Consider the following 14,075-nt stretch of genomic DNA (forward strand, 5'->3'; position numbering starts at 1 on the left):
CATGCTGCTGGAATATATTACATGCTAATTTTATCAGCTGAGAAAAAAATTGTCTGGCAAGTTAAAAAATAAAAGAAGTATAGAAAGTCCATAACTTATGCCACAATTGGCAGTAAGGAAAGGAACATCTGTAGCTAAATTATCATTAAGTGAATCATTTGAGATGATTTTATAACCTTGTTTGCTGTAGTTGTTAAGCAAACCACTGCAGTCATTTAATGAACCACAATAGTCAATAGGCAAATCATGTGGTCATTAAATGAATCTGGTAGTGAGAGGAACAGTCATAAGTCACTTTTTTCAGCCATTCATAATTTTGAACAATTGTTAAACAGATGGGCTATAAATTGAAGACTTCCTATATTTGTGTCTCAGGCAGCTCAGTGTAGTACATGTCTTCTTAGATCAGCGGTCACCAACTGGTGGTCCGTGGACCACTGGTGGTCCACGAGAAAATTTTGGTGGTCCGCAGAAAAAATATTTTCATTTTTTATATTGCACTAAATCAGGGGTCTTCAAACTAAGACCCCTGGGCCAGATACATGCAATGAATGTTTGTATTGATACAGAGTCTCACTCTTCGGGGTCTTTTTGTGTGGGTCGGAGGGGGGCAGAAATTCCAACTCAGGGTCTGCTTTGGCCTCCTGGTGTGGGGCTTTGAATGAAGGCTGGAGGGAAGCCCCATTGGGGGCAAAGAGCCAGAGGGCCTTGTTCCAGTGGGACTGCATCATGGCCGGGAACTGGCTGATCATCTCAGCCTGCTGAGCCTGCAGGTGCTGGTACCTGGCCTTGCAGGTCTTCCTTCTGCTTGGAAAGCCTATGCTCATAGTCCTCAGTGAGGTGCTTCTGCTGAACCTCCTTCTCAGCCAGATCCAATCTGAACTGAGCCAGCTATTTTGTCAACTCTTTCTCATGGTGACTGCTTAGCTCCAACAACTGCTTCGTGTTGGGGCCCTAAGGAACCCGGGTGGGCAGGGGAAGAGTGGCGGGGAGGGGAGGAGCGGGTAGAGGCCGGCGAGGCATCCCTCGACACGAGTGACATCGAGTTGGCCATGCCCACCCAGTCACATGCCCACCTAGCCACGCCCACCCAGCTGGTCATTAGGCAGATCTTATTAGTGGTCCATGGGATTTAAAATTATGAATTTAGTGGTTCCTGAGGTCCGAAAGGTTGAGGACCCCTGTCTTAGATGACAGAACGTTTGACTGTAAAGAGATTTTTTTAGAAGTTATTGTGAATATGAATATAGTCTGAAAAAGGACTATTTCAATTACCAAATAAGGTAATCCTATATAATAAACTTGATTTAAAATATATGGGAAACCAGTTATTTTATGGACAGTATAATTGTTGTTAAGTTACAAACCATTTTTAAAAAATGTTTATTTTATGGAGAGTTACATGTAGATATATCAAAAATCAGGAAACTCTTTTTAAATGACCTGGGAATGTGAGTTGGATATTTTAAAAATAAATGTAAATAATATTTTAGGTTATCTCAGAATTATAAATTATAGCTAGAATAAATGCACTTCAATGTTCTGATATTTTTCAGAAAATAATATTAGAATTAATATTTCCCGTAGAAGCGCCACAAGAATTATATTATTATTATTATTATTATTATTATTATTATTATTATTATTATTATTATTATTATTTATTGAATTTGTATACCGCCCTACTCCTGAAGGACTCAGGGCGGTGAACAGCCAAAAGATAAAATATATATAATACAAATGCTAAAAAACCATTAAAATACAATTAAATAATTTGGCCCAGAAAACAAAATTTAAAACACCCCAAATATTGTTTAACTTTGCCAGAATTTAACAGCTGCAATGTATTTCCTTCCTCTTTCATACACTGAAATCTAAAGCTATCCTTTATATTATATCAGATTTCTAGCTAATGCTGTTTTGAAGTCCTAAAATTCAGTTTTTAGCTTCATTGCCTAAATTTAATATTAAAAAATAATTCCTATCTAAGCATACCACAGCTATCCCACCTCTAACATCCTCTTGTTCATCTTAAGCATTACTCCAAGAAGACAAATGAATTTAATGTTGATAATCTACCAATATTTCTATGTCCCAAATAAATATTGAGAAGATGTCACATCCACTTTTGGTACAATAATTCAACATAACAACATAGCAATTTGCTATATTCTTTCTCAGAAGCGCTTGCATTCTGCAAGGCCACAAGAACAAGCCTTTGCAATGTGAAATACTATTTACAAAAAAAAACCCCTCTATATCAAGATATTATATAATAATATCAGGATATTATTCATACAATGTATAAATCTGGCAAGAACATACAATTTCAGATTACTTTTATTCATGTTTCTGGTCTGAAGTGAGGTTGGTAGAATGTGCCTTACCAATTAGCAATTATATGTATGAAAACCTTAAGGTATCAACAAGCTTTTTATCTATATAGAGAAAGTAATCACTGGATACCATTTCAGAAAACAAAATATACATTATAACTTTGAAAGGATAATTTGGAAAACTATCAAATGCTATTCACTGCATAAATTATTTTTGTAAACTATTTTTCCTCCGAAACACATCTCACAAACTAAAAACACTCTTCACCATCTGTGTAATTGCCAATAAAAAAGTCCAAAGCTGTCAGAAGTGGCTGCATATTCAAGCTTTATGGTCCACCAAGGCACAAGCCTTTGCCTAAAGCCTTATGTGCAACTAGAACACAATTAAGTGCTTATCATAATTCATTACACATGAACGACTCAAGAAGAAGAATAAGTGTAAAATAAATAAAATCAACTTATATGAATACATCAGAATATTTCTACAATGAAAATAATCCACATCATGCACACACTACAAAGAATCATTATAACTTGGCCTTGCTCATTACCTTTAGGTCTCTCTAGCTATTAAATTTAATGTAGCATACATATTTCAAATAAATTAATCAAAACAAAGACATGATCTGTAAAATTCCCATTGTTGAAATTTTGGCATTTGCATTCTGCCTTTCCACCTCACAATCAAATGCAGAAAGCAAGTAATATAAAACACTTGTGCAAACATGTAACAAAAGTATGTCACAACTTCTATATTAATATAAACTTCTGAAATCTGGATCAAGCAACTGAAGCAATAAGAAATGTGAGTGACAGAGAACCACAGACACATGAGGGGGTTATACGTATTCATGAGTTGATCAAGGTGAAATAGTTATTTAATCTCAATCAAGAAACTTCAAGAAATATAGTAATAAATTATGCAGTTTACACTTGTTAATAAAATCATGAAGTTGGAAACAGGTATATAAAAAGTTACAATGTTGCCCAAGGTTTCCAAATTGTTGCCATAGCTATTCCAGGGACAGGTTCCAAAACCCATCGCTACCGGTTTGCTCGTGCGCATGCCTCCCGCCACGGCTGCTACCGGTTCGCCCAATTCGGTGTGAACTGGTAGCAACCCACCACTGAGCTATTCAATATTAGATAAGTCAGAACAATGACAAATCTATTTGTGAAAGGATCCCTGTATGTAATTCCATGAAGCTGATGCTTCTTCATATAAATCAAAATATTTTGTAAAAATGGCAGGAATTCTGAAGAATTAACCTCGTTTTGGGGTCCAGTTTGATTGTTTTGGGGGGTGAAATTTTTAAAACCACTGTCCTAATGTGTAATCTAATTTATTTATTTTTATTAAGCAATGAAAAGATAATTTCCATCCTCATCAACTTTTTTTTTAGAAAAGCATCAGCGAGGCAATACGAATAAGAGCTAAAGTCTCTTTATAAACAATAGTGAAAACTCTTGTGATGTCAGTTAACAGCTAATTGCTCACACATTTAGAATGATAATCTGTTGGAATGAAATGTTACATATAGCAAATAACTCTCCATGTTGTTTGAAAATATCAGCCACTAATTTGCTTTCTTCCTAGAATATTTTATCAAAAGATTCAGTTTTGTATTTCATCCTTAGGTCATCACTGTTTTACTACCCAACCCAAAATTTTAAGAAATTGTCTTATTTATCTGTTCAGACCAATCCTGTTCAGATGTATTTTTACAAATAAACGGGGATAATTGTTAAATAATTATGCTCTGTGCATTAATTTTTGTATTAATCAATCCACCTTTAATTAAGTAAAAAACCAACATAAGGAGAGTGGAGTACAAAAAAAATTAAAAACATAAAAAATATAAAAATAAAGTTACATTAAAAAACTAGAAAATATAGAACAAAAATCTAAAAAAATGTAAAAGTCTAAAAAGAAAAATAAGGGCAATAAATGGACATTAAAAACACAATAAACTAAATCTATCATAATATAAAACTTCCTATAATGATGGTTTAGTTGCTCATTAAAACTGATTTGTGACCCAGGTAATCTTTTGACGTATTTTAAGTGCTACAACCTAATAATACTGTATGTTGTAGTAGCAGGGAGGTGTAAAATTGTCATATGCGCTCTGGGTATTTATGCAATAATAGTGAAATGATTTTAGTACAAGTGTCACTGTAATATAGAAGCATTTCTTAAAATAATTTCACAAGCTCTGCTTTTTTAGCAGCAACAGGCATTTATGTTCCACCTAGCAATATTCTTCAATATTCCCCACAGCATAAAAAATTTAGCAGCCGATTCTTACTGATAAATGGGTTTTCAGAACCTTTAAACTTCTGGAACAGTTATGGAAGCTGCACCTAATGTGGGACAGATTTGAAACTGTGTGATACAAATAAGTGTTGCTGTTTCATCAACAGAATGACAATATTGGATTCAATAATGATGAACTCAATTTCTTAATACCCAAGTAAAGTGACATTGCTCAGTATGCAATATTTATTTTAGTTATATAAGAAGTATAGTCTGTTGATTTCCTTTCACGGTATCAACCATGCCTGAACAAGCTGTGATCTATCTTACTGAAGGAAGTCCATTGGCAAATATGATCAATTTATATCAGTTTGCTAACCACTTCTTTTTGATTTCTGCCTGAGACTGATCATCCTTAGTGCTAACAATCATGTGATAGATGACAGTACATAGCTTAAAGGCTGTATGTGACATACTGTATATAAAAAATCATGCATTTAACTGTAAATGATAGAAGTTACAAGGTAGGAAGGTTGTCCAGGATTCATATAAAAAAATTATTGCTAACCTCGTACTGTAAGTTTGCTATATAATTGAGAATTCATTTCCTTGTCTCGCTTATAACGACGAAATTCATCAACTGCTTCCCGCAGAATGGTGACAGCCAAAACAAATCCCTGTTTAAAATAGAAGAAACATTTCCTTAAATGGAAAATATTTCCACTAAAATACATAGAATGTTTAACAGTGAATTTGAAAACCATGGGAATATATTGATTTCAATAGGTGTTTTAAGGGTGTTTTAAAGCATGCATCAAAATCTGAGCTGAACAAAGTAAATCTAATCATATCTATACAAAAATACAAAGGTATTATTTGACAGAATGTCTTTCCTTCAAAATAATTTACATCTATAATAATGGAATGACTCAAATACAATAGCAAGTCTTAATTTCCTGTTCTCTGATTAAGGCAGGTAAAGACATTGAATGAATGAGTTCTGCCATCTCCCCTATTCCCATGTTTGAGATAAACTAGTAAGTATTATTTATGTAGTCGCACAATTTGATCCTAATTAATCAATCTTAAGAAAAAAACACCATAAATAATTGGATTCATATCAAATAACAAAATACTACCTGCCTAAAATGAAGAAAGATGACATGTGCCTAAGGCTAAAATAAATCATGCCAAACAATGGTTTTGATATAATGTTTGAACCATTTCCTGATCTCCACAATGAATAGTGAAACATATGGTTAAAAACTGGCTAGTGTGTTTACCTATAAAGAAAAACAAATATGGACATGACTATTTCTTTTAAAAGATTTTTTTGCTTCTAACTTTAAGATAGATAACCTATTGTTTGAAGTCACTAACAGACAAAATCTCTTATTCTGAGAAATCAATGGCATTTCCAAACAAATGTGTAACCTTTGTTTCTTCAGCCTGAAAAGATTCCTGCCATAGCTAGGAATAAGCAACTGGTGTAGAAATATATTAAATAATTAACATGCATACCCAACTTTTCTTGTTAGCAATAGCATTAACAATACTCAGGTTATATTTTGGGGTCTCCTGAATCAAATAATTTTAATTCTCATCCCAATGTTTTTAATTTCAATTCACATGAAGTTAACTTCAATCCACAGTCTCCTGAATCTAACAATTTGAGCTGAAATACATATATTAATAAGATTAATAATGAAACATATATTTTAATAATACATTAAAAGCTTTTTGGAAGCCTTGTAATGTAAATGTTTCTTGACAGCTTCCCTAATCTTTGTTATTTTTATCAAATGAATTTATATTTATGTTGAAAACTTCAAACCAAAACTGGCTTCTTAATATGGTACTTTTAAGAATATTCAATAAAGAATTATCTGAATGCATTAACCACCTGTTTATGAAAAAAAATCAAGGGTAGCCCCAACATCTTATCCATAGCCCTCTTGAATGGTAATAAAAATCCCAATATTTGAATGTATATATCCATGTGATTCTAGAATGGTTGAAACTGCCCATCCCTCAGCTTACTTAATCAACTTTGGTTAAGCTCAAAAGAGTATTTCCCCCAAATACTTAATTTGATTAAAGAATTAAATTTATTCTTTTCTGCATACAAAGTACACTTTATTTAAAAGATACTTTTAAAAATTGTCTTAATCCATATTAATTATGCTTAAAGGATTAAGAGGCAAAAGCTACCCCATCCCTCATTCCCTCACAGACTCATGTGCTCCATTCCCCCAGCTCATTCAAATACCCCAATCTATATAAAGGTTATTGCCATGGTTACAGTGAGTTGAATGTTAATTACAGTGTTAGCTTTAAGAAGAATGCTAGTGATTACATTCATCTAAATACCGTCAAAGCAACAACCCAGGCAAACTAGTGTCCTTCAGATATTTTGGCCAATCCATTTATCCCCCACCCATAGGGTCAAAATATTTGGAGGCCACATTAGGACAGCAGAAATCCAAAAGAGAAAAAGAAGAAAAATTTAAAGCTGATGAGGGATACTTCTGATCTTTCAATCATTAACAGTGAGGGCTTAATCTTCTGACCCTCTGACGTGTGCAATATAGCCTGCTCATTATCTAAAGAAACAAAATAGTTTTTACAGCTTTTGTATTTACCAGAGGAGCCCAATAGGTGTAGAGGTAGCCTATTTTCAGTGCCGGTACAAACTGTGAGCAGGAGACTACCAGAAAATAAAGGTTCAAGAAAAACTTGAATTGTTCATATAAAACCTAGAGTGAAAGAAACAGGAAAACCATAAAATGGCAATAATCATAACTTACTATGGTGGTGCTTCATTTAGGACTTGAATACTTTCTTCTAGCCTAAAGGAGATTGACAGCAGTAAATTCTACCTAGAATTTACCTCCTATGTAGGAGAATTAATATTTATCATTTATACACCATTTTTAACATTAAAAAAAACAGACATCGATTGCTTTGGTGATTCTTATAAATAAACTTACATAGTATCTGCTTTATAAATAGGGCTCAGAAAATAGTGGTTTTGCTAACAGAAAAATCTTTTAAGCATACAGCTTGTATCTAGTTATTATTAAAGAAACCAATGTAACAAAAATCATATCCCACTTTTCTCTAATGTTGTATATCTATGAATACCAAAATAATGGATACAGGGGGGAAAAAGTACATCTTTTTTCCCATACAGAATACAATTATAAGAGAAAATAGTATGTGACACAAAATAATTCCTCTGAATTTATTGTACTATAAAATTAGCATTATATAACTTGTCACTTGTTCGGCCATTATCCCTAACTACCTTTAGAAAAAAATGTTAATACTGTAATTGATTTTAAATACATTTCCATTTTTATTATGAAAATAAAGACTGTTACCCAAAAGACTGTAGGTGGGTGGAACACATTGCAATCAATGTAAGCTTCAGACAAACCAACATATTATGGAAATTTCAATACAAGGAAAGTCAAATTGGTTTAGTAGTTATAACTAAACTACAAGCAGAAGCTAAGAACTATGCTGGAGCAATACTGTGTTTATATTTACAATGAAACATAATTATTTTCTTCTAGAATGTTTAAATTCTCATATAAATTAATCTCAGCAGGGTAACAATATTTTCTTCCTCACCACTAATTAATTTAAAATCTCAGTTAGCATCAATTAATAGCTCAGTAATTGGTATTCATACTAAAGCCAGAATAGGATTCCAACTGTGCAATTACAAAATGCTTTCGAACTGCTCCATTTCCTAAGGAAAAGTTTTAAGAAAAAAATATTTGAAGGCTAATAATGCATCTGGGTATGCCAACAGGTGTTCACAAATCAAGGGAGATCTTTAAAGGCATTAGGATTCTGCCTAAACCACTGAAATACACATTGTGCATTTAACTATAGTAATCAATGACTAAATATATATTTAATGACCTTTAAGTGTAAATAGACAAAATACAGGTTTCATGCAAAGATGAAAATATTTGTCTGCATGAAAACAGTTGACATTAATACTCAAAAGAAAACACATTCTGAACACTTTTTTCTCTTTTTAATAAGGATGGGGGGGAGGAGTACTAGAAATATTCATGCACGTGACAGTTAGTTGAATAGCACTGGTAAGTAGGGGTAGTGGAGAGAAAACCAATGCATAACAATTAGAAAATCTGCATTCTTATTGAAATTAAGATTTGAAAGTCGCAGCATTCTTGTCAACAAAAAAACAAAGCAATTTATTACTGCAGTAAAAGGCACAGTATATAATAGCCTGTTTATTTTATACTCATTGAAACACCTCTCCCTAAAGAGTTACTTTTCAGTCAAATATTAAATTAGAAAGTACAAGACTAACTATCGAAAGAATCAATGCTAAAGTCATAATAGAATTTAGTGAAATTAGTCAAAGAACAAAAAATGCCAAACTGTGCCCTTTTGTGATTTGCACAAATTGTATTACAACAAATTATTATTGTCAGTACTGAAAAGAATTCTGCATCTTGAAAACCATAATAAGCAAAAACAAAATCTGAAGGGACAGGAATGTTATTTTAAACTGGATTTACTTAATAAGGGGTTTTGTTATACGCCTATAGTACACATAATAGGCAGTACAATATATGCTTTTCATATATAAAAGGAATTACTATATTTATGGGTTTTCTTGTAATCTGTACCACTAGCCATACTGGAAAATGAGCTTTCTAACCATTTATTCTGCATTTAAAAGAGGGTTACTTTACTCATGGACACAAAGGGGAAAAAAGTTCTTTCTCTCATAACCCACAACTGAAATCTTACTCTGACATACAGTTTTACAATTGTAAAAAGGGTAAATTAACTCTTAAGAACTCTTAAATAAGAGCATGTGAATGGTTTTTACAACCGTTTTATAAAACAAATTTGGTCAATTTGATTTCTGAATATTGGTTATATCTTCACTAATATATAAAATGTAGCATATACATTTCACTTATTATACAGATTTAAATACACACTTTAAAAATAGATTAAAAAATATTTTCTACTTCTTCCCTAACATCTTAAGCCATGTATCTGAAATGTTTATATAGTCTTTAGCTGAAAATGTTATTAAGAGGAATTTTTATTTATACATACTGGTGGCAAAATATTAATTACCAAATATATAGGCAAGACCTAGTTAAAAATTATCACATAATTTAGAACACCAATACTACTTATTGTTGGAGTGTTAACTGTTTTTAGTGCTATGCTACTCACCAGATAAATATATAATCAGTCATTGTTTTTAAAAGATGTTGTTAAGTTTGCTATAATATACAATATTTCATTTGTTACATAGAAATTATTTCTTTTGAAAACAGATTTACAGTTTTGGAAAACTAAACACCGAAATCAGCCCCTAATTCCACTTCGCTCTCTATTATCTCTTTTGTACAAGAAAAAAAAATCTTCAATGTGAAACTATTACAAGAAAAATTATACAACTAGATGTTGATAGGTATCATGTAATAATACTGTAAAATACAATTTTCATATTTAGGTTGCCTTACCCCAGGTATAAATGTAAAGACATTGTATTTTTGGTTTTTTATAGCATTTCTTGGATACTTTTCTTCACATTTTTCAGGACATCCAAGCCATACTGTGCGTGCCTTAAGTTCTTTTTTCCTCCGGCAAATGTTTATAAGCCAATCACAGCAACTGCAGAAAGAGAGGGGAGAGGAAGAAAGAGACAAAGCCATTGTCTTTAATTTTCAACAACAAGAAATCTTACAACATATTAAACATTACTTAGAGTTTTCTTGTGTGGACTAAAATCATTTAATCGCACAGTGGAGAACTGATTCTGCTAAAATTAACTAAATGTTCCTTAAAATGTTATTGTAAGTTTTTTCTTGGAAGAGGAGCAAGCCAGTTTGATATGGGGAAAATGTTGGACTACTAGCAGAGACACACAAATTCAAGTCGATCCTTAGGTAGTGAAATTTACTCAGTGACCTTTAGCTAATCATTTTCTGTCAGCTGCTCAAGGAAAGGAGGAATAGAAATCTAACTAGCTATCCAAATAAACCAAAACATAACTAAGTTTTACGCACAGAGTTAGAGAGTTTTTTTTGTCAGAGTAAGCTATTTCCCAGTCTTGATCAAGTCAGTCAAAACCCATTACCACAGTTAAAAAGATAGTAACCTTGGATCTCAGGAGATTCATTGAGAGACAGCTACAAAAGATTTCTGTTATATCTACCTTCCTTCCACCTTATAACTACTCCAAAAAGTTTACAATTTTCTAGGTCAGTGTTTCAGAGCATGAAATAATGCTAACAGAAGTGAAAAGTTCCTGTATATGCAACACCATTTATAATCTGGCTGTTAGTTATAATACTAGGATAAAGTAGTACTATACTAAGATTAATAATAATTTTGGTTGAAATATAACAGCAAATCTAACATGTTTCAAAAATTATCCATAATGAATAGTCTTGGTCATTTGAGAGCTTTAAGTCAATTCCTCAATGCAAGGAGTCGATTCCTCAATGGAAGCCTGAAAAAAGACACAGCTGCTTCAAAGAGGCAACGGAATTTGCATATTAATATTGTTTGGAATAATTTTTAAAGCATGCAGAATTGTATAATATAACGCCATCCTTCCAAATGGTTTCTATTGCATTAGCCATGTACTTCCTGGAACATATGGGCTTGTAGAATCTGAATGACAATTTTCTTTTTCTCATAGGAATTAATTTTTGATTTTATAAATTTATTTCACAATTAAATTTATAAATTATAAATTGTGTAAATTTCATTATAAAATTAAATGATGATGAATGATTTCATTAGATTTGTGCATAAGCATATAATCCAATGTAATTTGTATACAGTTTGGTTTGAACCTGGAATTAGATAACAGGTAATTTCCAAATCAAGATTTAATAGCTAATAATGTATTTTATAGTGATTTTAAGCTAAACTTTATTAAAGCAAACAAGGCAATGAAAACAAATTAAACATTGATTACTTTATAATTACCTGTTTTTCCCAAAATAAGACATCCCCTGATAATAAGCCCAATCGTGCTTTAGAGCACATGGCAATAAGGCCAAGTGCTTATTTCAGGGTTCAGGGTCTTATTTTTGGGAAAACACGGTAAATAATTATAAAAGATAATTGCTAGAGTGCAATCAAATAATAAACTATATTGCTTTTCCAGCAAACCTACTTATTACTTATGAGAGAGTATTAAAATCTTCTTGTATACAGTATGTGCAAGTAAATATGAACTCAGACAGGCAAACAATATTATCTCACAACTAACTCAAGCCTTTAGAAAGTTGAGTGTCATGATTAGATATAGAAATATTCCTTGCTAAAGCTGGAAAAGATAAAAAATGTCTCTGAACTTTCTGAAGATCAGATAAGCAGGATGGGACAATGGCTTCTTTTATGAAAGGAATTATTTAATTAACATTGCAGTCCTGAATATACTTTTTTCATTCTGAGCATATTATCACTGAATGTTACTAGGCATGAAACAGGTGAAAATGAAGAAAAAAAGAAGTGTGATACTTTTTTGTTATGAAGAGCTTAGAAAATTTCAAAAGTCATCATATTATTGGAAAACCTAAGATTTAAACAAGATAAAGACAGCAGGATCTACAGAGTAATGATGCAGGTTGTCTTGAGTTTTATAGGCAGCTTACCGTACTTTTTGGAGTATAAGATACACTTCCCCCCCCCCCCCAAGAGAGGGTGGAAATGTTGGTGCGTCTTATACACCGAATACAGCCATTTTGGCCTCCTGAAACCCGCCTCGCATGTCCCGTTTTTTGCAAAAACAGGGTGTGCAGAGGGTTTGGGAGGCCTGCAGAGTGCTCCTTTGGGCTGGGAAGGGCAAAAAACGCCATTTTTTGCAAAAAATGGGTCCGTTTTTGGCCTCCCTAACTCTCTGTGGGTCCCATTTTTGCAAAAAATGGGACACCCAGTGGGTTTGGGAGGTCTCCAGAGTGCTCCTGGGGGCTGGAGAGGGCAAAAATGGTTTTTTTTCTTGCTTACCTCTTCGAAATCTTGGTGCGTCTTATACACCGGTGCATCTTATAGTCCGAAAAATACAGTAAATATTTCTAAACTCTGTTTTCACTCTCAATATTTGTTCAGTATTCATAGCTTCTTTGAATACTGCAATAAAGAGGCTATATAGACTTTAGTTAGGAATAAACAAAAAAAATAACATATTATCCTGATGCTTATTAAAATGGTCTTAAACATTATTCTATGTATCATATAAACAATATATTTAATGATTTCCCCTCTCATTATAACATGGCAGTGAGTCGGATAAAATTAATTTGTAACTATGTAATATCTACTAGCATTATGAGAGCCAGTTTGGTTTAGCTTAGCCTGGGGCATCAGGCTAGAAATTGGGAGACTATAAGTTCTGGTCTTACCTTAGGCATGAAACCAGAAGGGTGACTTTGGGCTAGTCACTCGTCTTTCTCAGTTTTAGAATGGAAGCAATGACAAACCACTCCGGAAAAAACCTTCTCAAGAAGACTGCAGGAACTAGTCCATGCAGTTGCCAGGAATCAAAAAGCTGAATTGAAGGGACACATATATATCTTTCCATGAGAGTTCTTTCAATATCTTGTGCACTTCAGATTACAAACCAGAATATTTTGAATGAACAGCCTTTATAAATGGTGGATGATCATGCAACCTTTCCACTTTACCTTTTTCTCCGTCCCATTTATCCTTAGAATCTTAGGCAGCAAGTAACACAATCAACTTAACAAACACATTACTTATTCTTGAACAAAGTTTGGCACAGCTCAGCGGTTGTGATGTTTCTAAGAAAAGCTGATTGGCACTTAAAGATAAGCACACTTTAAGCCTTCAGATGCACTGAGGTCTCACTGATGGAAATAATTATAGATTTTGACAATTCAATGTTGAAGTATTTATTACAGGCAAATGGGTTTCAATACTCTGAAAACCTACATCATTAGCTCATCTCCATGCAGAAACAAAATAAGTCCTTTCATTTTGCATGGAAATGTTGTTGTGTCCTTTTTGTCATGTTTCTTTGACCAGTGAATTAATGAAGGCTTCTTTAAATAAGCAGCAGCATTTGGTTATATTTAGAGATAGTATTTTGAAATTGGAATCCAAGGATTAAAAAAAACCCTAGGAACAAAATATTCATGTTGCTAATAAAAGATATTAATGGTAGTTATTTCTCATAGATTTAAAGTAATGGTAAAAATTGGAACGTGAGGCATAAAATGTTTGCATATCTAGATTTATTTACTATCTGGCTTTTAAAAAAATATTTATTATCAAGCCAGCAAATTCTACAGGGGAAAAAAGCCATTTGAGTCAATTTAGTGCAGAAAACTATGGATAACATCCAATGATATCTGTCTTATGAAGAAACACAACAGATTCCCCCCCCCCTCCAAAATGCCATCACTCCCAATCTTCTGGCCAAGATTCAGAAAGTG

At 32.9% G+C, this 14,075-nt stretch overlaps 1 protein-coding gene across 4 annotated transcripts in view; it reads right to left on the reverse strand.

Moving 5' to 3' along the window:
- The window catches only part of ATP9B (ATPase phospholipid transporting 9B), a 158,922-nt gene that overhangs the window by 121,910 nt on the left and 22,937 nt on the right, over positions 1-14,075 (reverse strand). For all 4 annotated transcript variants that reach the window (XM_087890377.1, XM_087890376.1, XM_060682069.2 and 1 more), the window contains exons 3-5: positions 10,128-10,278; positions 7,239-7,352; positions 5,165-5,273 (exon numbers count right to left, since the gene is read on the reverse strand). In XM_087890377.1, coding sequence (XP_087746503.1) covers positions 5,165-5,273; positions 7,239-7,352; positions 10,128-10,278 — 374 coding nt within the window. The remainder of the gene's footprint in view (positions 1-5,164; positions 5,274-7,238; positions 7,353-10,127; positions 10,279-14,075) is intronic.

The sequence above is a fragment of the Pantherophis guttatus genome, chromosome 3 (genome assembly GCF_059756535.1).
Source record: "Pantherophis guttatus breed Tessera chromosome 3, ASM5975653v1, whole genome shotgun sequence".
NCBI lineage: Eukaryota > Metazoa > Chordata > Lepidosauria > Squamata > Colubridae > Pantherophis > Pantherophis guttatus.